This window comes from Salvelinus namaycush, chromosome 21, assembly GCF_016432855.1.
Source record: "Salvelinus namaycush isolate Seneca chromosome 21, SaNama_1.0, whole genome shotgun sequence".
NCBI lineage: Eukaryota > Metazoa > Chordata > Actinopteri > Salmoniformes > Salmonidae > Salvelinus > Salvelinus namaycush.
In genome coordinates, this window is record NC_052327.1 from 45,175,349 (window position 1) to 45,202,155 (window position 26,807).

General features: G+C 41.7%; 1 protein-coding gene across 2 annotated transcripts in view; it reads right to left on the reverse strand.

The window, feature by feature from the left end:
- Positions 1 to 12,852, reverse strand: part of slc17a8 (solute carrier family 17 member 8) — a 28,466-nt gene extending 15,614 nt beyond the window's left edge. For both annotated transcript variants that reach the window (XM_039018222.1, XM_039018221.1), the window contains exons 1-3: positions 12,752 to 12,852; positions 3,121 to 3,373; positions 1,047 to 1,165 (exon numbers count right to left, since the gene is read on the reverse strand). In XM_039018222.1, the coding sequence (XP_038874150.1) occupies positions 1,047 to 1,165; positions 3,121 to 3,373; positions 12,752 to 12,852 (473 nt within the window). The remainder of the gene's footprint in view (positions 1 to 1,046; positions 1,166 to 3,120; positions 3,374 to 12,751) is intronic.
- Between the last annotated feature and the right edge of the window lie 13,955 nt (positions 12,853 to 26,807).

Consider the following 26,807-nt stretch of genomic DNA (forward strand, 5'->3'; position numbering starts at 1 on the left):
ACATGTACTTAGACCATTATAAAAGCTTGATGGAACATTGACCAATTGTGACATACAACAACCAGGTCAACAACAACCCACCACATACTGTCATGGTTTGTACTGCTGTAGACTTAAATGTTATAAACAGTCACAGTTGAAAAAATGTGAGCACCAAAGACTACCTCCATTAACTCAACACCAATCATCAATGTTCCTGAATTAGTCAGTCCCTCCCAGGTCTCCCCTATCCTCGACTCTAGCCGTTCTAGGAGAATACGGTGTGATCTCTGGCACTGCAAGACTAGTTCTCCCCTAACCTGCCCTTCTGGAAGGTGCCAGCTTAAAATGACCAATCCAACATTACAATATGACAGATCTAATATATCTGCCTTTGAAGGACAGACAGAGATACAGAGATCCCATACGATTATGCTTCATTACCATTGCTCCCCTCTTTCCTCGCTCCACCCCTCCCTTTTCCAAAACCGGGTGTAAGTGACACTTGTAATATTCCAGTGGCTGGCGTCTCAGGGAGAAATCAGAGGCAGGATCTTTCATTATTAACTCTGTCAATGGTGTGTCCTCTTTTCCTGTGAAACTTTTATTACAGGACTGCTATCGGCCCCATCAGATCTGCACGCTCATCTCACACACACACACACACACACCAGACGGCTTTACCCCTTGCTGCTTTAACCCTTACCTAACACACACACACACACACACCAGTTTAACCCTTACCACACACACAAACACTACATGCCTTTTTCACTTAGGCTCCTAAAACGTTTCTCTTATAGCTCTGACTCCACACACTGACTAACAATTCCAAATACCCTATCTTTCTGTTCTAAACCTCACCACACACATTGACTGACTGCCTATTTCAGACACCCAATCTGTCTGTCGCTGCCCTCAGCACAAGTATCCATTCCAAACCCACCCTTGTCACCTATTTAACCCTCTGTAGTCCACCCACAAACCAGTTCTATCAAAATACCTTACATTTCCCTTTAATTTCAGAGTCTCAAGGAGGGAGATCATTAGCGGTGGGAAGGCCTAACCTGTTGGCGGCCAGCTTGTTAGAGATGAAGCCTCCAGGGATCTGTGTGACGATGTAACCCCAGAAGAAGGAGCCATGGATCAGTCCCACAGTCTCTGGGTCCCAGTTGAATTGAGCTGGCTGGGGAACAGAGTAATATAATATAGGGTATTTAACTGGTTACGAGTTCTTTCACATAAAAAAAGTGTGTCTGTGTGTCGGTGTTGGTGTTGGTGTGTGTGTGTGTGTGTCGGGTGCTATTGTGAAGTTAGAGATTGAAAATAGAGTCAGAGGACTGTTTGGGTGATTCTGCTGTCCTTCAGAACAACGCTTTAACTTTTCCATCCAAATATCAGCTGTTGAATTACAATGCTACAATGCTACTATAAAACAACATTCAAGGGTTTGTTCATCTCCTATCATGTTCCCCTGTTTCAGGAATGGATGATTAATGGAGTTGATGACTGGCTAACCGGTGATGCTAGATTAATCATTGATTATTGACTATTGTCGTCTAAGAAGCCTATTTCACATGCCCATTCACTACTATGGAGTGATATAAAAAAGGTATGTTTGCAAAATTCATTCACTGGCACTGATATCATTCTGTGGCGAAGGCACACTAGGCTCGTCTCTCCACTGGTGCACTCTCCAAATTCCCGCCAATTGATCAAACGCATTGTTTCTGTATTGAAAATGTTTTATGTTTTCTCAAGTTAAACAACATATTTCTTAAATCTATATTCAATATAATCTTACAATAATCGCTATCGTTACATTACTTCATTCCATTGCCGTTTTTTTGCAACATTGTAGACAGCTACCCACTGAGCACAGATGTCAATTCAACGTCGATTCCACATTGGTTCAACGTAATTTCATTGAAATGACGTGGAAACAACGTTGATTCAACTAGTGTGTTTCCTATCTGTTTCATTATGAGGCTGCAGGTAGCCAAGCAGTTAGAGCATTGGGCCAGTAACCTAAAGGTCGCTGGTTTGAATACTCGAGCCGACGAGGTGCAAAAGTTGTTGTTGTGCTCTTGAGCAAGACACTTAACCCTAATTTGCTCCAGGGGTGCTGTACTACTATGGATGATCCTGTGAAACAAAACATTTCATTGCATCTATCTGGTGTATGTGACAATAAAAAAGATATGCAGTACTGTATATTGTTGCATTTATTTACTGTTTGATACTCGGAGCTGCGGTTTTTCACTACATATGAGGAAGAAGTTTTTTATTTCGCTCAAGAAACTGTTCCTTTCTTTTGAGTCTGTATTTCCCCAAAATGTTTGATGCCCGCCTACCAATCTGTCTTGTGTCCAGACCTTTCAGTGACAAAATATTTAAGTATGTTTCAATATTTTTACAAGACAACCATGAATGATTGGAATATAGGAGTTTGGTGAAATGCCAATTACATTTAAAGGCAGTGGTGTCATGTGTTGCTGCATTCAAGCCTGAAGGTTATTTTCTTTTGAATATTGAACTTTGAACTTTGTAAATAGGCCTTGGAACCACAGCTCCACCTATGAACCAATGCTGCTTCATTGCCCTTACAACTGCTATCCTACAAGGTTCCTATTATACACACCCCATAATGCACTATGGATTCTTTAAAAAAAATCATTTTTGGTACATTTACACCTTTTACTCCCCAATTTGTAGTTACAGTCTTGTCCCATCACTGCAACTCCCCTACGGACTCAGAAGAGATGAAGGTCAAGAGCCATGTGTTCTCTGAAACACGACCCTGCCAAGCCACACTGCTTCTTGACACACTGCTTGTTTAACCAGCCGCACCAATGTGTCGGAGGAAACACCATCCAACTGGCGACCGGTGTCAGCTTGCAGGTACCAGGTCCACCACAAGGAGTCACTAGAGTGCGATGGGACAAGGAAATCCTGGCCGGCCAAACCCTCCCCTAACCCGGACGACGCTGGGCCAATTGTGCACCGCCTCTTGGGTCTCCCGGTCACGGCCGGCTGTGATACAGCCTGGGATCAAACCCGGGTCTCTAGTGGCGGCACTAGGGAGGCCCCTATGGATCATTTATTTATTTTATGTCAGTGATTTCCGTCTTTCTCTCTCACCTGGAGTACAGGTGTCCCATTGATGTAGACTGTGTTGTTGTTGACCATCTCCACAATGGCCACCCCCAGGTTGCAACGGATGCCAAAGGAGATGCAGAAGCCCAGTCCGCTGAGAATGGCGATGATGTAGCGCTTGGGCAGGCCGCAGCAACCGCAGTCAAACAGAGGGGCATTGTGGCGAGGAGCCACCGGTTGCCCGTCCTCCGTGAGCTCCATCTGGTCATCCTCGTCCACATTGGTCCCATCAATTTTCCTGTAACACAAAACATGGGAGTTGAGAAAACAGTCAACGTTCCTACAAAGTTCAACAGGATGACATTGGTAAGTGTTTAATGGATGACATTGTCATACTACACTACACAGGCCTACTACAATCAAGTATGGTGTATACAAAAAGTATTTGTATACCTGATACCCTTGAATGACACTTTACATGAAATCTACTATGATCTTTAAAAGACAGGAAGGAGAGGAGACTGCCCACTACCTATGAGAGTTACAAGGTGAACTCAGCATGCCATTCTGAAAAGGTCACTGTGCATCTGATACTTGGTTCCCCCTCACCATCCTCCCCACTTCTGTACACCTGTTCCACTACCCAGTGTCCCTCTCTGCCCTCATCCCGCAGCGAGCAGGAATTGCTTTCATCTGGCCGCTTCAGATCTCCACCTGAGTACCTTTATCTGGGAAGAAATTAATATGGGGTTCAAGGGGTCTTGTTTTTATCATGCATTTAGTCTCCCTAGCACATACCGCCATTGTTATTGAATGGTATGTCCTAAGTATATATATGTTTTCAATCCCCTTCATATGGACAGCTGTCGTGATACACAGGCAAATACGGTCAGTGTTTGAAGGGTCATCCCATCAATCACAAACAAACTGAATGTAAACAGTATCAGCCTCTTTGTGTTACATTGGTGTGGAGTTCATTTGCACAGCACAAATCCAATGGATGACAGTGTAATAGATATTCTCAACACACTTCCAGGCAGCTTACAGACAGAGTGTTTGATGGACAAGTGGGCAAAAAGGAGAGTCTTGCAAACTCGTATCCAATCTTATAAGACACCGTGAAAAAATCCCTTGTTTGCTACAATTGTTATGTTAAGGGACAGGAAACTGTGCCCTATAGAGAAGCTGTAGAGGCTTTATTTGCTACCTTTGACCCAACCCTTTGAAATGTGTGAGTGAAGCATCTTATCAACTGTCTTCAGCCATAGTGTTTAGTGTTGTCCATTGACAGACTGAGTCAGCCATTTTAGAATTTGCACCATAATCAGGTTCCCTAAGTAGTGCATGAGAGTATAGAGCTCTAATTTTATCTGCTGCAGAACCGGTAAAGTGCACCTTAAAAGCACTTAAAAACATTAAAAGTGTCAAATCTAGGCTTGCAAAGGAAGGGTATATTACCTGAAACTTTTGAAGTTTACCAGCAAACTACCAGAAGCTTTTTAACTTTCAAGGAATATATAGAATTTGATCAGATGACATCTAGTGTCTTTTTTGGGGTACTTCAGATTATAAGAGGTGTCTGTAATTATCTCTGGCAATCTGTGATCTTCTGATTTTAACATTTAAAAAATTATAAACCTGTATTTAATGTTTAATATGAGGATTTCAACACATTCTATTGTTTTTTTACACACTTTTATTTATTTTACTATGTCAAAATGTCTTTGTTGTAAATGTTTTGGGGCCATAATGGTGGCAGTTGTGAAATAAGACCAGAGTTGGAAGAGTTGCAGAGTTAACTGAAAATAATGACATTGTTGATAAGATGCTTTTTCATTAATTAGACTATTTTCTCTTGAACCATATGGTCTATATACTAGAGACTCATAGACAATATGGACAGTTGGACACAGATACAAAAAATGAATACTATATATTCATATTTTCTTTTTCAATGATAAATGACCAGAATTGCCATAGATTACCATATATTGTTAATTACCATTCTTCCAGTAACTTTGGTAAATTACCAGTAGCTTTGCAACCCTAGTCAAAGCATTAGCGGTAGCAAAACATAGAACAACCACAAATGCAATATACAGTGCATTCTGAAAGTATTCAGACCCCTTGACTTTTTCCACATTTGGTTACATTACAGCCTTATTCTAAAATGGATTAAATAGTTTTTTCCCCCTCATCAATCAAATCAAAAATCAAATCAAATGTATTTATATAGCCCTTCGTACATCAGCTGATATCTCAAAGTGCTGTACAGAAACTCAGCCTAAAACCCCAAACAGCAAGCAATGCAGGTGTAGAAGCACGGTGGCTAGGAAAAACTCCCTAGAAAGGCCAAAACCTAGGAAGAAACCTAGAGAGGAACCAGGCTATGAGGGGTGGCCAGTCCTCTTCTGGCTGTGCCGGGTGGAGATTATAACAGAACATGGCCAAGATGTTCAAATGTTCATAAATGACCAGCATGGTCAAATAATAATAATCACAAAAATTAAATCAATCTACACACAATACCCCATAATGACAAAGCAATAACAGGTTTAGACATTTTTGCAAATTGATAAAAAATACAAAAATGTAATATACATTTACATAAGTATTCAGACCCTTTACTCAGTACTGTGGTTCAAGTCCGGGCTCTGGCTGGGCCACTCAAGAACATTCAGAGATTTGTCCCAAAGTCAGTCCTGCGTTGTCTTGGCCGTGTGCTTAGGGTCGTTGTCCTGTGGGAAGGTGAATGTGGAGCAGGTTTTCATCAAGGATCTCTCTGTACTTTGCTCTGTCCATCCTTCCCTCGATCTTGACTAGTCTCCCAGTCCCTGCCACTGAAAAACATCACCACAGCATGATGCTGCCACCACCATGCTTCACGGTAGGGATTGTGCCAGGTTTTCTCCAGGTGTGACGCTTGGCATTCAAGCCAAAGAGTTCAATCTTGGTTTCATCAGACAAGAGAATCTTGCTTCTCATTGTCTGAGGGTGCCTTTTGGCAAACTCCAAGCGGGCTGTCATGTGCCTTTTACTGGGGAGTGGCTTCCGTCTGGCCACTGTACCATAAAGGCCTGATTGGTGGGGGGCTGCAGAGATGTTTGTCCTTCTGGAAGGTTCTCCCATCTCCACAGAGGAACTCTGGAACTCTGTCAGAGTAACCATCGGGTTCTTTGTCACCTCCCTGACCAAGGCCCTTCTCCACCAATTTCTCAGTTTGGCAGTGCGGCGAGCTCTAGATGAGTCTTGGTGATTCCAAACTTCTTCCATTTAAGAATGATGGAGACCACTGTGTTCTTGGGGACCTTCAATGCTGTAGACATATTTTGGTACCTTTCCCCAGATCTGTGTCTCGACACAATCCCGTCTTGGAGCTCTACGGACAATTCCTTCGACCTCATGGCTTGGTTTTCGCTCTGAAATGCACTGACAACTGTGGGACAGTGCATGTGGGACAGTGCACTGCGGCAGGTAGCCAAGTGGTTAGAGCGTTGGGCCAGTAACCGAAAGGTTGCTAGATCAAATCCCCGAGCTGACAAGGTAAAAATCTGTCATTCTGCCCTTGAACAAGGCAGTTAACCCACTGCTCCTAGGCTGTCATTGTAAATAAGAATTTGTTCTTAACTGACTTGCCTAGTTAAATAAAATAAAAATATATATAGACAGGTGTGTGCCTTTCCAAATCATGTCCACTCCTTTGAATTTACCACAGATGGACTCCAATCAAGTTGTAGAAACATCTTAAGGATCATCAATGGAAACTCATTTTCGAGTCTCATAGCAAAGGCTCTGAATAATTATGTAAATAAGGTATTTCTGTTTAAAAAATGTTATACATGTGCAAACATTTCTAAAACCCTGGCCTGAAAGTAGTAGCCACTTCAAAGTAGCCACCTTTTGCCTTGATGACAGCTTTGCACACTCTTGGCATTCTCTCAACCAGCTTCAACTGGAATGATTTTCCAATATTCTTGAATGAGTTCCCACATATGCTGATAACTTGTTGGCTGCTTTTCCTTCATTATGCGGTCCAGCTCATCCCCTACCATCTCAATTGGGTTGAGGTCGGGTGATTGTGGAAGCCATGTCATCTGATGCAGCATTCCATCGCTCTCCTTCTTGGTCAAATATCCATTACACAGCCTGGAGGTGTGTTGGGTCATTGTCCTGTTGAAAAACAAATGACGGTCCCACTAAGCATAAACCAGATGGGATGGCGTATTGCTGCAGAATGCAGTTGTAACCATGCTGGTTCAGTGTGCCTTGAATTCTAAATAAATCACAGACATTGTCACCAGCAAAGCACCACCATCACACCTCCTCCTCCATGCTTCACGGTGGGAACCACACATGCGGAGATCATCCGTTCACCTACTCTGCGCCTCACAAAGACACAGCGGTTGGAACAAAAAATCTCAGATTTGGACTCATCAGACCAAAGGACAGATTTCCACCAGTCTAATGTCCATTGTTCGTGTTTCTTGGCCAAAGCAAGTCTCTTCTTCTTATTGCTGTCCTTTATTAGTGGTTTCTTTGCAGCAATTCGGTCATGAAAGCCTGATTCACACGGTCTCCTCTGAACAGCTGATGTTGAGATGTGTCTGTTACTTAAACTCTGTGAAGCATTTATTTTGGCTGCAATTGGAGGTGCAGTTAACTCTAATGAAATTATCCTCTGCAGCAGAGGTAACTCTGGGTCTTCTTTTCCTGTGGTGGTCCTCATGAGAGCCAGTTTCATAATAGCGCTTGATGGTTTTTGCGACTGCACTTGAAGAAGCTTTCAAAGTTCTTGAAATTTTCCTCTTTGACTGAACTTCATGTTTTAAAGTAATGATGGGCTGTTGTTTCTCTTTGCTTATTTGAGCTGTTCTTGCCATAATATGGACTTGGTCTTTTACCAAATAGGGCTATCTTCTGTATACCACACCTACCTTGTCACAACACAACTGATTGTCTCAAACATATTAAGAAGGAAAGAAAGAAGTTCCACAAATTAACTTTTAACAAGGCACACCTGCTTATTTAAATGCATTCCAGGTGACTACCTCATGTAGCTGGTTGAGAGAATGCCAAGAGTGTGCAAAGCTGTCATCAAGGCAAAGGGTGGCTACTGTGATGAATCTCAAATATAAAATATATTTTGATTTGTTTAACACTTTTTTGCTTCCTTCCTGACTCCATGTGTGTTATTTCATAGTTTTGATGTATTCACTATTATTCTACAATGTCGACAATAGTACAAATAAAGAAAAACCCTTGAATGAGTAGGTGTGTTCAATCTTTTGACTGGTACTGTATATATATAGTTTTTATCTAGTCCCCTGCTGTCAAAGATGCTGGGCTCCATTCCTACTCCCATGCACTCTTTAGAGGTCTATAGTATGTAAACTATCCAGTCCTCTATTCATTTACAAGTCTTTCATGTGCAAGAACACCTTTATGAGGAGTTTCTTGAAAGGCCCACATTCGTAAATGAACAAAAGCCTGTTTTCTCCCATTACCTATTAGCAAGCAGAATCTAACTCATCCCTGCCTCCCACAGCTTGCCTCCCACAGCTTGCCACCCTTGTCTTTCCCCAACTCACCCCTGTCATTCCCAGCCCCTATCCATCTTCCCCAACTCACCTCTTACAGAACATTACATTATTTATTTTGGAACACTTTACATGTGAACACGTTTTCACATGTGTAGTTTCATGTTATCACATGTTGCTTTGCATGTTGTCACATGTAAAGATCTTGTGAAATTCATCAGTTTTTTCCGTAAGGGACCCCTGCTTTCTCCATCCCCCATCCCTATTTCCCAGCTCACAGATCGTGCGCTCTTTTATCTAAAATAGACTGGACAAATGCTATGAGAATGGTTGATCATTATCAGAAGGAGGAAATGATGCTTGGCTCGCCTCAACACTAATAAAATAGTATTAGTGCCTTTTTAATAAAGTAGTTTCTATCCTCTATGTAGACCAAATTGATCTCTGATCTACGGAGTGAATAAAGAACATGGAGATAATTTTGCCTCAACAGAGAATTGAAAACAATCTCTCTTTCTCAAGAGCTTGTTTTCAATTTCATCATTTTGGTCAAAGCTGCAGTGCCAACATCAAAAACGGCCAACTGTTACCTATATTGTACTTTCTGACATTCAACTGACATATCATGTCAACTGATGGTATAATAAACAAAGTTGTTTTCCTTGTCAATCTCCTTGTCTTTTAAAGACAAAGAGTATGGATCCCTGTTTAAAATTGATCTGTAAAATCACAAGAACAACATTTAATTGATAAATGTCTTGATAAATCCAAAGTGATTTATTGTTTTCCAGTCAGATGAAAGTTAAGTGTGACATCATCCTGTCTGCATGAGATCCATGACGTCATTATGTCTATCCAGTGATGGAAAAGGTTCCCAATTGTCGTACATGAGTAAAAGTAAAGATACCTTAATAGAAAATGACTCAAGTAAAAGTGAAAGTCACTCAGTAAAATATTACTTTAGTAAAGTCTAAAAGTATCTGGTTTAACATATACTTAAGTATCAAAACTAAAAGTAAATGCAATAAATCCCTTCAAATTAAATATATTACATATACCAGACTGCACAATTTTTTTTCATTTACGGATGGCCAGAAGCACACTCCAACACTCAGACATAATTTACAAATGAAGCATTTGTGTTTAGTGAGTCTGCCAGTTTAGAGGCAGTAGGGATGACTACGTGTTCTCTTGATAAGTACATTCAACCTTTTACCTGTCCTGCAAAGCTTTCGAAATGAAACAAGTACTTTTGGGTATCAGAGAAAATGTATGAGAGTAAAAAGTACATATTTTCTTCAGGAATGTAGTGAAGTAAAAGTAAAAGTAGTAAAAAAAAGAATAATTGGAAAGTACAGTTTCCCCCCCAAAATACTTCTGTAAAAGTATGGGTTCAACAAGGGTTCTTCTAAGAGCACTGAAAATTGCCACAAAAGGTTATTCCAAGAACCCCATAGGAGGTGGGGTTCATCGAGGAACCTCCTTAGTTGGTGGGGGTTCTTGCAGGAACCTGCCCAACTGAAACATTTGGATTTGATAGGACCGCAGGTGCAGGCACTTAACTGAAATATTTAAAGATCTCCTCAATTTAAGGTAAGGTTTGTCCCTTGTATGATCTAAATTGATACTGTTTTACGATGATACCATCAATCTTTTCATATTTGTGCAAATTTTTCTAAAACAGTAAATGGACACAATTCAATGGATATCAATCAAATAGGTAAGAATATGTTGAAGGCTAGCTGTATAGGGTGAAGATAACTGAACTGCTTTTGTGTATGTGTCTGCAGGTATACTGACGAGGAGGCATACAAAGGTATGTCAATTGGTAATGGTATGTTATGCAGATCACATTTACCATCCTCCTCCCTTACCTCTTCAATGAATATCCCATAAGCCTCTACATTATGGACAAGGTATGTGTATGAAAACCATTATCAAAACAGTTTTTTCATTCACATTCACCACAAAAATCAAGGTATGAATAGTATTGTGTGCATATTTTGTTAATCATCTGTATAATTACTATTTTTTGGATTCACAGACTTCGCCCTCCCTAAACCTCTGATGAGTATAACAGGAAACCTGTTCGACCACCATGCACTGCAAAATCCTTCTGGCTATGGGTACGGAGAACATCAACACATTAACATCAACACGCCAGAGGATAAACCAATTGGACTTGGGGCTCTGCTGGGAGTTTACTTCATATTTTGATTTCTTAATTCTGCTTTGCCATTAAAATAAACACTGACAACTAAAATATGGTGTTATTGTTATGCATATTAATAATAATAATAATAGGGGAGGGGTAGTTAAAAAATTAACCCCAAAAATGTTATTCAAAAGGTTATTCGAGTAACCATCAAAAGGGGTTCTTTGAAGAACCCTTTTAAAGGGTTTTTCAAATATGTTACAGTGGTTCCCCCACAGTTTCAATTTGAAGAACCCCTCAAGGATACTCCAGGAACCTTTTCTTTTTAGAGTGTAGTACTTTTACTTACTTTACACCACTGTGTCTATGAAGTTCTATGACTGTTGAGTTGTCACTCAGGTCATACAGAACAGAGGCTGTGTGTTTTATTGTTCAATGTCATTATCTCACAACCTTTTTTGTACCAAGGACAGCTTATATTTAAAGAAGCTATTACGAATGGGCTTAAATAGTGTCAGTTAACAGACAGACTGGTCAGCATCTGCAACATTCTAGAGAGACCCTATTGAGAGAACCATGTCATTCCGTGTGATTTTTGTATTTCAGACAATAAATGACGTCTCATGGGAAAAATTATTTTGCTTTGGTATGATTTTTTTTTTTTACCATTTAGCGCAGTAGAAAATACCTGGTCATTTCTGTGTCAAATTAAGTGTTAAGTTAATTATTGAAACAAATAATTTTCATGATGCTCACTTCATAGTCAGGCTATAATTGATTCATAAGGCAAAACTGAAAGAGTGATTAACTGGATCCATAATATATAACTCAATAAATAATGTAGTCTGTCCCAGAGCAACCTGGAATACCCTCCTGGGGAAAAAAAAAGGTTTCATCTGAAAATGAGATTTAGCCTAATGATTCATTCTGCTCATGCTTAATTCCTCTTTTCCTCTCTTGGTCTCTCTGGATTCACATTTCTTTAGTTTCACCTGCTAGTATTGATTTTAGCAGTTTGGTGGAATAGCATTTTCCCACAGCATGGATCCTTGTAGACTTTAATAAAACATTTAATTCAGCATTTTCTCGGTGTTTGTACAGTGTTTCAAATTAAACTGATGTAAATGTATGACATAAAATATAAAGTTAGCTGACCACAGATTGATACAATTGAAATGAAAACACATTTTCAGTGTTCTGATATTACAATCCTTATATACTGTACATGATAACTGCTTGTTGGATAAATATATCCAGTTCACCTTCTTTATACAATTTCATATTGTAGATTCTGAAATAATCAATCAACTGTTCACACTGTTTGGCTTGCTCTTGATCTATTTCAGACTACACAGTGAACATTCTGGCTCTCAACATGCAAAATTCCCTTTCACAGGAAATTGCCCACTTACTTGGTTTATCTATTTTAAGACAACAATCTACCTCATACGTGGAAGTTCCATATTCATCATCCTCCCCTTGTGAAATATGTATCAGATATGAAATATGTATCATAATGTCTTAAAATAAAACCTTTGATTACATCACTGGGATTGCCTGGCAAGAAAAATAATCGAATATTTAGTTATCTCTGGGATCTCTGGGTACAGTACATGGTGAGCTTCATGTTCTGCCTCTAATGTTCTTCAACCCTCCTGGTCCCCACCACTGGCTTTGTTCATAGATTTAAGAATTTTGGGATTATAGGACCATAATTGTTTAACAGTGTATATACAGATTTTTATATAAAGATCCTAAAATACAATAAGATAACTAAGATACAATACCTACAAGTACTCCGAAATATTATCTTACAACTCACTTATGAGAAATTATCGGATCTATTGCTATAAGTAGATATCAAACCCGCACTGTGCCGTGCTTTCACCCCCATTTAGTCACACACATCTCTCAGTCAGAGAGTAGGGATTCACACCTATACAATCCCAGTTCCCCCATCATTTCCAGTCTGTCCCAGACTCACCTCTGCAGGTTCCCCAGACCGTCTCCTACTGTATTCTTCACCTCCTCCTTTCCTGGTTTCAGAACCCGCTCCTTCAGCCCCGAAAACCCCCCAAAAGGCATCCTCTTCTGTTTCTCCCTGTCCTGTTCCCTCTCTTTATTTCACAGGAGTATGTCTCTCCCCCTATTTCTTGTACACTTTGCTCTGAAAAAGACAAAAAAGATCTGCTAGATGTGGTTGCTCATCTTTCCTGAGTTCTTATGCACCATGGGGCTGGCTCCGCCTTTGTGTGGTGCCACGGGTCCCTCAGACGTTTCTCAGATGTGAGATGGGCTCGTGCTGTCTGCCTCTCTCTGGCGTGACCAGGGGATCAGACTGGGAGGCAAGGGGATGATGGGCACAGTGAGGAATGACTAGGTGGAGGTGGAGGGTGTTCTTGTTGAGGCTAAGGGTGTGCAGATGTACACCTCAAGGTCCAAGGCACCAGATAGAACTCCTAGCATGGCACAGGTCACATCACCTTCAGAAGGTTCAGTGGGAAGAGAGATACATGGAGGGAGGGAGAGAGAGTGAAAGAGTACAATCCACCACCTCAGTATCTTCGCATGGTGAGCTTTGTGTGGGTGGGTGCAGTAGGAGTGAACAGCCCCCTTTGCTTTCCTCGCCTTCTGATAGCTCCACCACTTGTTGCGTGGAGGGGCTGGGGTACCTGTCTGCCTCCCCTCCTAAAGTCCACCCCCCGTTCCCTCATTAGCTCCCAGCCCTCTAGCCCAACCTCCTCAGCCAACCATGTTCATCTGATACCAACCTAGTGGATGAATGATTAAATATTGACAAGCTGCATTCAAAGAGAGACAAGAGTACCGTGGCTGCTGTGGTGAAACATAAGACTCAACTATAATCATGTTCCCGGTACACCACTCCCCATTCTTTGGCAGCTTTTCCATAGGACTGACATTTGGATTATCTGTCAGCAGCAACAGAGCTAGCTACCTGTGAGCTATTCAGACAGAGATACTGTAGCTAGCTATTGCCAGTGTCATACTGCTCTGCAGGTATACACTTACCTGCATGTGCATCTATTCAGTCACACCAAATGACACCTTTATGGGGGTTTCACTAACTTCATGCTTATTTAACTGTTACGGGCAAGCCCCACCAACCCACCTTTTTCCAGTGTGACTCTCTTTATTTGCCGGGTCATTAAATATGCATGGGGATATTGAGTTTTAAAAATGTATCAGTAAACTGCTGGGTGGTGCACTGAGCTCTAGACTCTGTTTTACTAATGGGTTGCACCAGAGTGACGGCTTGGGGCAGTGCTGCGTGTGTGTGTGTGTGTGTGTGTGTGTGTGTGTGTGTGTGTGTGTGTGTGTGTGTGTGTGTGTGTGTGTGTGTGTGTGTGTGTGTGTGTGTGTGTGTGTGTGTGTGTGTGTGTGTGTGTGTGTGTGTGTGTGTGTGTGTGTGTGTTTGTATGTGTGTTTGTGTATGTCTCTGTGTGTGTTGTGAAAATGCCCTGCAGCCACTTTCTCTGCAAGGACCCACTATCCAGACCCTCCAATTCGGTGGAAAGAACATTTAGTCTAAGAGGAAATGAAGGAATTCTGGATTTTGTTTTCCTTGAGGTGGAGATGATGCTCTAGGAGTGTAACTCAGTATGGAGTTATCTGGGATGGAGATGCTATCTGGGATGACATGATGATATGTTGGTTGTGGTTTCATATGATGGGTCATTGATAGGGCCATAAAACTAGGGCCTGGAGCGTTGTCTCACGTCAGATAGAGCAACGACTCTTCAAGTTTGCATTAATGTTCATTTGAGATGCGTCACATTAAAATGATGCCACCTGTCGGAGACAATGGGGTCCGGAGTGTACATTCAACTCCGTTGGGGTTCTTCTCTTTACACTTTCAGGAAAAGCCGTGCCTACCATCTAGTGGTTAGAAGGAGGTACAGGCCTAGACCATATCTATAATGAACCGATTGCTAAGTCTATAACCCCTTTATAGAAGGTGCATCATTTAAAGTGGTTCTCTAAGCAATATTGCTTCACCTCTTCTTTGTTAATAATTCCAGAGAGAAAAGAGTGTGTCTATCTATTTAATTTGGATAGTATGTCTGCCTATTTCCATGTTAAAGCCTCAGCCCTCCATACAAGATACCTTAAGTTTAAATCCATCAAAACTTGCGCTGGATTAATGTGGAGGGCATTGGAGCTGTCGATGGTGGGTCATGGACAGCCATAGCTAGACCAATGCCTCACTGTTGAACAGGAGCGTTTCTAGTAATATTCTAATGGGGGGACCAAGAACCAGTCATGGGTGGCCATGGAAAATCTGCAAATTGTATCAGAAATAGCATTGAAAATTGGCACACAAAGGTGGCCAATCATCTTTCAGGAGGGGCTGGTGCCACCACGGCCCCCCTTCTGGTACCGCCCCTGCTGTTGAGTACATAGCTGTATACAGTAGAATAGATCACCTGCTGTAGGCGGTTGTCACTAGTTACCACAGCTACAAAGTCAAGATGGGCTATATTATAAAAATGTATGAAAACAAAAATCAGCTTTTTGGACTTAATTTAAGGTTAGGCATAAGGCTAGCAGTGTGGTTACGGTTAGTGTTAGGTTTAAAATCAGATTTTAAGAAGAGAAATTTAAGAAATAGGCGGGGTTTATGACTTTGTGGCTGTGGTAGTGACGACTGCTGTAGGCTATGTTGACTCTCACAGCTCCGTGAAATCTGCGGCATTAAGGGACATTAATGGGACTAAATGAGCAAAAAGCTTCAAAATAAAAGTTATCAGCTTACTTGAACACAAGATAACAAATCGTAGCACATTTTTCCTGTTTCAAGATACGTTATTTTTCTCTGATTCTACCCTCTCCCTTTCATGCTATTTTAGTAGGTATTGAGGCTTATTGTTGAGTTCTAGTGGTTATTTAAGTGATAATGCCCGAGAAGCAGGTGTTTGGAGGATATATTGGAACGGGTGTTGTTAGGCCCGAGACCAAGTTGAGGGCCGGCATTGAGGGCATTATCAAATCAAACTTTATTTGTCATGCGCGCCAAATACAACAAGTGTAGACTTTACCGTGAAATGCTTACTTAACAAGCCCTTAACCAACAGTGCAGTTCAAGAAGAGTTAAGAAAATATTTACCAAGTAGACTAAAATAAAAAGTAAAAAAAGTAATAATAAAAAGTAATACAATAAGAATAACAATAACAAGGGGGCACCGGTACCGATTCAGTGTGTTAGTTGAGGTAATTTGTACATGTAGGTGGGGGTGAAGTGACTGTGCATAGATAATAAACTAGCGAGTAGCAGCAGTGTGCAAAAGGGGGGGGGGGGGGGGTCAATGTAAATTGTCCGGTGGCGAGTTTATTAATTGTTCAGCAGTCTTATGGCTTGGGGGTAGAAGCTGTTGAGGAGCCTTTTGGTCCTAGACTTGGCGCTCCGGTACCGCTTGCCGTGAGGTAGCAGAGAAAACAGTCTATACACTTGGGTGACTGGAGTCTCTGAAAAATGTATGGGCTTTCCTCTGACACCGCCTATTGTATAGGTCCTAGATGGCAGGAAGCTTGGCCCCAGTGATGTACTAGGCCGTTCGCACTACCCTCTGTAGGGCCTTATGGTCAGATGCCAAGCAGTTGCCATACCAGGCGGTGATGCAAACGGTCAGGATGTTCTCGATGGTGCAGCTGTAGAACCTTTTGAGGATCTGGGGACCCATGCCAAGTTTCCTGAGGGGGAAAATGTTTTGTTGTGCCCTCTTCACGACTGTCTTGGTATGTTAGGACCATGACAGTTTGTTGGTGATGTGGACACCAAGGAACATGAAACTCTCGACCCGCTCCACTACAGCCCCGTCGATGTTAATGGGGGCCTTTTTGGCCTGCCTTTTCCTGTAATCCATGATCAGCTCCTTTGTCTTACTCACATCGAGGGAGAGGTTGTTGTCTTGGCACCACACTGCCAGTTCTCTGACCTCCTCTCTATAGGCCGTCTCATTGTTTGTCGGCGATCAGGCCTACCACTGTTGTGTCGTCAGCAAACGTAATGATTGTGTTGGAGTCGTGTTTGGCCACGCAGTCGTGGGTGAACAGGGAAAACAGGAGGGGACTGAGTACACACCCCTGAGGGACCCCAGTGTTAAGGATCAGCGTGGCAGACGTGTTGTTGCCTACTCTTGCCACCTGGGGGCGGCCCGTCAGGAAGTCTAGGATCCAGTTGCAGAGGGAGGTGTTTAGTCCATGAGTCCTTAGCTTAGTGATGAGCTACATGGGCACTATGGCGTTGAACGCTGAGCTGTAGTCAATGAACAGCATTGTTCCTTCTGTCCAGGTGAGAAAGGGCAGTGTGGAGTGCGATTGAGATTGCGTCATCTGTGGATCTGTTGGGGCGGTATGCAAATTGGAGTGGGTCTAGGGTGTCCGGGAGGATGCTGTTGATGTGAGCCATGACCAGCCTTTCAAAGCACTTCATGGCTACTGACGTGAGTGCCACGGGGTAGTAATAATTTAGGCAGATTACCTTTGCTTCCTTGGGCACAGGGACTATGGTGGTCTGCTTGGAACATGTAGGTATTACAGACTCGGTCAGGGAGAGGTTGAAAATGTCAGTGAAGGCATTCGACAGTTGGTCCGCGCATGCTTTGAGTACACGTCCTGGTAATCCGTCTGGGCCAGTGGCTTTGTGAATGTTGACCTGTTTAAAGGTTTTGTTCGCCTTGGCTACTGAGAGCGTTAACACACAGACCAGAGAATCTTGTTTCTCATTGTCTGAGAGACTTTAGTTGCCTTTTGGCAAACTCCAAGTGGGCTGTCATGTGCCTTTTACTGAGGAATGGCTTCCATCTGGCCACTCTACCATAAAGGCCTTACTAGTGGAGTACTGCAGAGATGGTTGTCCTTCTGGAAGGTTCTCCCATCTCCACAGAGGAACTCTGGAGCTCTGTCAGAGTGACCTTCAGGTTCTTGGTCACCTCTCTGACCAAGGTCCTTCTCCCCCGATTACACAGTTTGGCCGGGCGGCCAGCTCTAGGAAGATTCTTGGTGGTTCCAAACTTCTACCATTTAAGGATGATGGAGGCCACTGTGTTCTCGGGGACCTTCAATGCTGGTACCCTTCCCCAGATCTGTGCCTCGACACAATCCTGTCTCGGAGCTCTACGGACAATTCCTTCAACGTCATGGCTTGGTTTAATCACACAGTCATCCAGAACAGCTGGTGCTCTCGTGCATGCTTCAGTGTTGCCTGCCTCGAAGCGACCATAAAAGGCATTTAGCTCGTCTGGTAGGCTCGCGTCACTGGGCAGCTCCCGTGTGGGTTTCCCTTTGTAGTCCTTAATAGTTTTCAAGCCTTGCGACATCCAACGAGCGTCAGAGCCGGTATAGTAGGATTCAATCTTAATCCTGTATTGACGCTTTGCTTGTTTGATGGTTCGTCTGAGAGCATAGCGGGATTTCTTATAAGCGTCCGGATTAGTCTCCCACTCCTTGAAAGCGGCAGCGCTAGCCTTTAGCTCAATGCTTATAGTCCCGACACAAATCTAGGGTTGCTTCCCAAGCTGGCTGGTTGTTCGTTCGGTTGCCAGAAACACGACCCCGTTGTTCAGTCTTCTTGTTCTGTATCTATGGACGGGACCCAGTCGTTCGTTCTAAATTTTCCATTGCCATACTGGCTGGCAACGTTCTTATCCCTTGCTTTCTAGCTAGCCAACTGCGGCTAACTTACAGTCACGTCAAAAAGCCAGAATAACAGAAAAGCAACTGCATTTGCATTTGTTTAAGCTGTTTTCTGGTGAGATTTATTTGGATACATCCATAACAATGAGCTAATGAGGCGCGATTTCGCCTGGCATATGATCTCTCATCAAGACACTGTTGTTCAGAGGGGCTAGCCAACAACATAGCTAACACAATCACTTCTGAAGCTGGAAAGTCTGCAAACTGTCTCATCCCAACTCCCAACACGTTCATTACTATGGGACAGCTGGAGTTCTCGACATTAACTAACATATTCCTCTCAATTGTAAATGTTTTGCTTGACTCGTTATGATGTGATAATTACTTAAATTAGCTTCCACCTGTCACGTTCCTGACCTTATTTCCTTTGTTTAGTCTTTGTTTAGTTGGTCAGGACGTGAGCTGGGTGGGTGTAGTCTATGTTTTGTGTTTCTATGTTGGGTTTGTTGTTTGGCCTAATATGGTTCTCAATCAGAGGCAGGTGTTTTGCATTGTCTCTGATTGGGAACCATATTAACCTCTAATTCCTCCCAATCCCGGATCCGGGAGCACCCCCATCAGTAAAAAAGCTGACTAGCATAGCCTAGCATAGCGTCACAAGTAAATACTAGCATCTAAATATCATTAAATCACAAGTCCAAGACACCAGATGAAAGATACACATCTTGTGAATCCAGCCATCATTTCTGATTTTTAAAATGTTTTACAGGGAAGACACAATATGTAAATCTATTAGCTAACCACGTTAGCAAAAGACACCACTTTTTTTACTCCACCATTTTTTTACTGCATCAGTAGCTATCACAAATTCGACCAAATAAAGATATAAATAGCCACTAACCAAGAAACAACTTCATCAGATGACAGTCTGATAACATATTTATTGTATAGCATATGTTTTGTTAGAAAAATTTGCATATTTCAGGTATAAATCATAGTTTACCATTGCAGCCACCATCACAACTCTCACCAAAGCGACTAGAATAACTACAGAGAGCAACGTGAATTACCTAAATACTCATCATAAAACATTTCTGAAAAATACACAGCGTACAGCAAATGAAAGACAAACATCTTGTGAATCCAGACAATATTTCAGATTTTTTAAGTGTTTTACAGCGAAAACACAATATAGCATTATATTAGCTTACCACAATAGCCAGAAACACAACACCATTTACCAGCAGCAAAGGTTAGCGATCGTAACAAGCAAGCAAAAGATATATAATTTTTGACTAACCTTCATAAACTTCCTCAGATGACAGTCCTGTAACATCATATTACACAATGCATATAGGGTTTGTTCGAAAATGTGCATATGTAGCGGCACAAATCGTGGTTATACAATGTGAGTAGTGGCCAAACTTCAAGCAATCTGTCCGGCGCCATCTTGGAGAGGCACCTAATCTAATCGATAGCTATTCATAAACTTGACTAAAAAATACAGGTTGGACAGCAAATGAAAGATACATTAGTTCTTAATGCAACCGCTGTGTTAGATTTTTAAAATTAACGTTACTGCGCATACAGCGTGCGCTAAAGCGAGACCGCACCGAAATTCATGGCGGAATTATTGTTTAACATTTGTCAACATAAATACGAATTAACAGCATAAAGACTTCTTACTATTTGACGAGCTTCCATCAGAATCTTGGGCAAGGTGTCCTTTCTCCAGAACAATCGTCTTTTGGTTGAAAGATGTCCTCTTCTCCTGTAGAAATAGCAGCTAACGCTAGCCATGTGCCGGAGAGGTGTCCAACTAGCGATAGTGTGTGACAAAGAAATTCCAGAAAATCGCAATAAACTGATATAAACTGCTATAAGTCGGTTTAAATTAACTACCTTATGAAGTTTTTAAGACAAAAATCAAATTAAATCAGAGCCGGAGATATAGAACTGCTAAAACGAAAGCTTTTCAGGACGCCATTGTGATGTCCCTCCTGCGCCAGGCGCCCCGTTGAAAAGAACGGACCTTCCGTTCCAAAAGCTTTTATAGTGCCCCAGATGGTGCAATCCACTCCATTCAAATTCTCACCGCTTACTGACATCTAGAGGAAGGCGTATGCAGTGCATGTAGCCCCATAGCTTACATGGGAATTTATAAACTGATCCTAGAACAGAGACCTCGATTTCAGAAATCTCACTCCTTGACAGGAAGTGTGCTGCAGAATGAGTTCTGTTTCACTCAGAGAAATAATTCAAACGGTTTTAGAAACTAGAGAGTGTTTTCTATCCAATAGTAATAATAATATGCATATTGTACAAGCAAGAATTGAGTACGAGGCAGTTTAATTTGGGAACGAATTTTTACAAAGTCGAAATGGCGCCCCCCTATTGACAAGAAGTTTTAAGGTAGCCTGTTTGCACTGTTGGTTTGTGTGTGATTGTTTTCTGTCTTTGTGTTCTGCACCAGATAGGACTGTTTTCGGTTTTCACATTTATTGTTTTGTAGCTTGTAGTGTTCACGTTATTATTCTTTATTAAACATGTTGAACACTAGCCGCGCTGCGTTTTGGTCCTCTCCTTCATCCCAGGAAGAAAACCGTTACACCACCATAATGTTTTGTCACCCATCTTTGCTGAAGAAAGTCACCAGGGGCGGGTGGCTCGCGTCAAATTCCTCATTGGAAACACTCGATATGATTGGTCATATAAAAACCTTGGGACCCAAATGCATAATGAATGCTCTAACTTCCCCTTGCGTGAATTTACAGTCACGTCAAACAGTGCAGCCAGAATAACAACGAAGTAGCTTCATTTGCATTTGTTTAAGCTGTTTTCTAGTAACATTTATTTGGATACATCCATAACAATGAGCTAATGATGCGCCATTTCACCTGGCATAGAACCTTTTATCTTTCGTCAGGACACTGTTGTTCGAGAGCTAGCCACCAACACAGCTAACACAATCACTTCAAACTAAAGTTGGAAAGACTTCAAACTAGCAGCACTTCGTTTTCTATTGATAGTTGTTTGTATATATCCATAAAAATTATGCTGATTCAAGATTTCGACTGGCTGAGAACAGCTGCCTACCTGTCTGTCTCACCCCGACTCCCGACACGTGCATTACTATGGGACAGCTGGAGTTCGAATTTGAATATTGAAACAATGCTGTAAATGTCGGAGAGACAGACAGCAAGGTTTATACAAATCTCTGCTGTTGAAAACGGAATGTTAGTCTAAAAGAAATGTGAGATAATGTCTAGATGCTTTTTATAGAGGAGATCAAGTTTATAAATTGCCTGGCTGGGCTGATGAGACAGTGGATTGCGGAGTCAGTTGGAACAGAGTAAATAGGCATTTTAACGTCATAGATTTAGCCAGTGGTTACTTGTGGAATAGACACCGGCTGGAATTCAGTTTTAACCAATCAGCATTCAGGATTAGACCCACCCATAGTAAATAGGTACTCTGCAAAGGTGGATAAATGCACCTGCAAAATAAATAGCGGGTGTATGTCCTACCGGTAAATCATCAGCCTATCACAATAATGAAAACAAAATGTCAAGAAAACAGTAGGCTATTACATAATTATTTATCATTACCATATGTCAGAGACATGAAAAAAGAGCGAATGGACTTAAAAACAAGTGGTAGGCCTATACCCTACACTCCAAAATGTAATGTGGTTTTGCCAAGGCAGAGATGAGTGGCTGACACCGAGACATGTGCTGACAGCATTGGAGGCATTAATTCTGGTTTAATGACAATCACCAAATGTCATTACACTTTTTGGTGTTTTGTGTAACAGATGTCTCTTTCAATTCACCACTGTTTGGAGGCTGGAAATATGTTGTGAATGGATGAACATGCGCGGGTAGCCTAGTAAAGGAGCCCTTTGAAGTGATTGTTTGACAATCAGATGAAAACCTTATGACTAGTTGTGTTAATGCCACTATAAAAGGTATTACATTTTAAAAGTTAAATGACAAATCTTTATGTCTAGGCACACAGAGATGTTATTGAATTTATAGAGATTTTAAATATAATTATATGATTAGGCCCCACGGTCGACGCCTTTTAGGCAGGATTAGGCAGCCGCCTAAAGCCGCAAGGGCGGCATTTTGCCAACTGTTTCGTTGCAAACAAGACACTCTGGTTTGACATTGAACAAATATGGTAAGAAAGCCTATTATGCTGTCCATTATTCCCTGAAACATCTATTTTCATTTTCCACCTTTCTTTTGAGACTTTTTCAGAAAGTTTCTCTTGATTGCCAGCTGTTTTTCCCCAATCAACGAATTTAATAGAGACATTGGTGATATTATCACTGTAAGCAGAGAAGATATTAGAACATGTTATTGACATTTGACTGATTATACATTTTTGTTTAATATGCCTATGAATTGGGCCGCTATTATGTTCCGCCAACTATTAGTATAGAGAAAAATTGTCCCGCGACCAAACCTATAGCGAACCCCTGCTGTACAGTAGCCTATTATAGTTAAACCGGAATAGGGTGTGGCGGCAATATTTTGTCTCGCCTAGTGTGGCCAAACGTCCAGGCCTGGGCTGGTACTGTATGCCCATACATTTTTTGGGTGCGCGTGCTTGGGAGGTCCCGTGCAGGGAAGAAATTACATCTACTGGGGTAAATTAAATAAAATATGCAATCAGTAAATGTTCAAAATCATAATTAATGTTATGTTAATAAGGGGACATCGAAATGTGTATTAAACAACAATGTTAAATATTAATGAGTTGAAAAGGAATGCATTTTTGACAGTTCAATAGTCTTCATTAAATAATATCTAGAATAATACTTCCATTCCCCTAGATGGCACTGTCCCCCATGCAGCACCTAGTACGTGGTCTCTGGATTCAGAAACAAAATAGTTTATGCTCTTGAAAGGCATCAGTGGATTGGTAGATGTGCTGTGCATTGTTATAAACAGTTATGTTACACTACTATAAACTGTTATTGACACGTGTAACATTATAAATTGTATTACATTGTTTAAACAACAGACCTATGCTGTGAAGGTCTTTAGCTTTTTTAAATGAATATTTGTGTCGAAAGTTTACATCAATTGGACAGACAGTACATGTATTTGATTAATTATTACCTGATTCAAAATTTGTGGACAGAAATGTGGTTAGAAATGTGAATACAGTGTGTAGTCTGTATTCACCAGTTACCAATTATAATACAAAGTATCATGTAAAGTTAAAATAAAATAATGACAAGAACATCTTCATTTTTAATTCTGGTTTAATTCAGAGAATAATTCATTTATTCTATTCATTTATTCAATAATGAATTATACATAATTAATTTATTCAGGGTAACTTGGTTATCATAGCATTTAGACCTCCCTCTGGGACCAGAACTGACTTCAGTATTACTGAACCAATATACCAACTATATAGCCAACCATACAGAGACACAGCAATATCATAGTGTCTGTCATGGAACTATTATTTTCAATGTTCAAATCCAGAAATGGAAAAGGACTCATGTACTGCAAAATACAGAGAAATACGGAATTTTTAACACCTTCCTCACTCAATGAGCTCTGTACTCACTGTAAAAGTCTTCAGGACGCTGTCCAATAGTGTATGATCAGAGGGAAAGAATATGCATGAAACTAAAATGCTCCATAATTTTTGCCAATGCAGGATAGTCGAAAAAGTCCAAGGTTGTAGTGTTCTAATACTGTAGCTACTAAAAAAGTGGAGATTGTACAAATGGGGCTTGACAGGGCTTTTGCGGTCTCCATGCACACTCTCTCTACCTCCTGGAATGAAGGAAGCGTTGAACCTAATACTCTACGGGCATATCAAAGTTCAGAGTGCGATATCTGCTACTTTTAGAGTTGGAATACAAATTGTAAGCATTAACAACAGAGTAAATGTGGAAATGGATTCAAAGTGTTCACCCTCTGCAGGATGTGCAAGTAAAAGGACGGCTGTGATATTGTTTGTAATTTTAAAAAAAACTTTATTTAACTAGGCAAGGACGGTCTAGGAACAGTGGGTTAAATGCATTGTTCGGGGGCAGAACGACAGATTTTTACCTTGTCAGCTCGGGGATTCGATCTAGCAACCTTTCGGTTACTGGCCCAAACCTCTAACCACGAGGATACTTGCCGGTTACATTGCATCCTATGCCAATTTCTCTATTAAAAATGGGCCATAAGATCCCACTCTGGAACTTTTATATGCCCATGGTGATTCCAAATCCCCCCCTTTATTGGAGACAACTTATATATCATTAAGAGTACATTAGAAAATAGCTGTACAGTGCTGTAAAAGAGGTCTGCATCGAAAATGGCGATTTTTGTCAGCGGTGGCCGTAGCTTTCTGACGAAAAAAGACCCTAATGATTCAAATCTTCATGATATGACACAGATACTATTAGAACAGTCTCTGAGGTTTCCAAATCACCCCCTTTATTGGAGACAACTTACACTGCATTCGGAAAGTATTCAGACCCCTTGACTTTTTCCATTTTGTTACCTTACAGCCTTATTCTAAAATGGATTAAATACATTTTTTCCTTCCTCTTCACACAGCACTCCATAATGACAGATTATTTGACATTTTTGAAAATGTATTACAAATAAAAAAATAGAAACACCTTATTTACATAAGTATTCAGACCCTTTGCTATGAGACTCGAAATTGAGCTCAGGTACATCCTGTTTCCATTGATCATCCTTGAGATGTTTCTACAACTTGATTGGAGTCCACCTGTGGACAATTCAATTGATTGGACATAATTTGGGAAGAAACACACCTGTCTTTTTAAGGTCCCACAGCTGACAGTGCTAGTCAGAGCAAAAACCAAGCCATGAGGTCGAAGGAATTGTCCGTAGAGCTCCGAGACAGGATTGTGTCGAGGCACAGATCTGGGGAAGGGTACCAGCATTGAAGCCCCCCGAGAACACAGTGGTCTCCATCATCCTTAAATGGTAGAAGTTTGGAACCATCAAGACTCTTCCTAGAGCTGGCCGCCCGGCCAAACTGTGTAATCAGGGAAGAAGGACCTTGGTCAGAGAGGTGACCAAGAACCTGATGGTCACTCTGACAGAGCTCCAGAGTTCCTCTGTGGAGATGGGAGAACCTTCCAGAAGGACAACCATCTCTGCAGTACTCCACTAGTAAGGCCTTTATGGTAGAGTGGCCAGATGGAAGCCATTCCTCAGTAAAAGGCACATGACAGCCCACTTGGAGTTTCCAAAAGGCAACTAAAGTCTCTCAGACAATGAGAAACAAGATTCTCTGGTCTGTGTGTTAACGCTCTCAGTAGCCAAGGCAAACAAAACCTTTAAACAGGTCAACATTCACAAAGCCGCTGGCCCAGACGGATTACCAGGACGTGTACTCAAAGCATGCGCGGACCAACTGTCAAGTGTCTTCACTGACATTTTCAACCTCTCCCTGACCGAGTCTGTAATATCTACATGTTCCAAGCAGACCACCATAGTCCCTGTGCCCAAGGAAGCGAAGGTAACCTGCCCAAATGATTACTGCCCCATGGCACTCACGTCGGTAGCTATGAAGTGCTTTGAAAGGCTGGTCATGGCTCACATCAACAGCATCCTCCCGGACACCCTAGACCCACTCCAATTCGCATACCGCCCCAACAGATCCACAGATGACGCAATCTCAATCGCACTCCACACTGCCCTTTCTCACCTGGACAAAAGGAACACCTATGTGAGAATGCTGTTCATCGACTACAGCTCAGCGTTCAACACCATAGTGCCCACAAAGCTCATCACTAAGCTAAGGACTCTGGGACTAAACACCTCCCTCTGCAACTGGATCCTGGACATCCTGACGGGCCGCCCCCAGGTGGTAAGAGTAGGCAACAATACGTCTGCCACGCTGATCCTTAACACTGGGGCCCCTCAGGGGTGTGTACTCAGTCCCCTCCTGTATTCCTTGTTCACCCACGACTGCGTGGCCAAACACGACTCCAACACCATCATTAAGTTTGCTGACAACACAACTGTGGTAGGCCTGATCACCAACAACGATGAGACGGCCTATAGGGAGGAGGTCAGCGAACTGGCAGGGTGGTGCCAGAACAACAACCTCTCCCTCAATGTTACCTATGGATAGTCACTTCGCCCAATGATATTAGGCCACTCTTGGCCATGATTACAGACACCTGTGTGTCTTGACACTATATATAAACGAGTCATCCCGCAGTGTCTGTGATTGTACCCTGATGAAGGTAGCTTGCCTGTCGAAACGTTGGTAAATTAAATATTTTTGCATCTGAGCTCCTAGAGTGTGCTCCTTTATTTTCAAGTTTTCTACTCCGCTAGCCAGCACCTCGCCTAAATAGGTGTGCGTTTCTTTTTCTTCTAGAT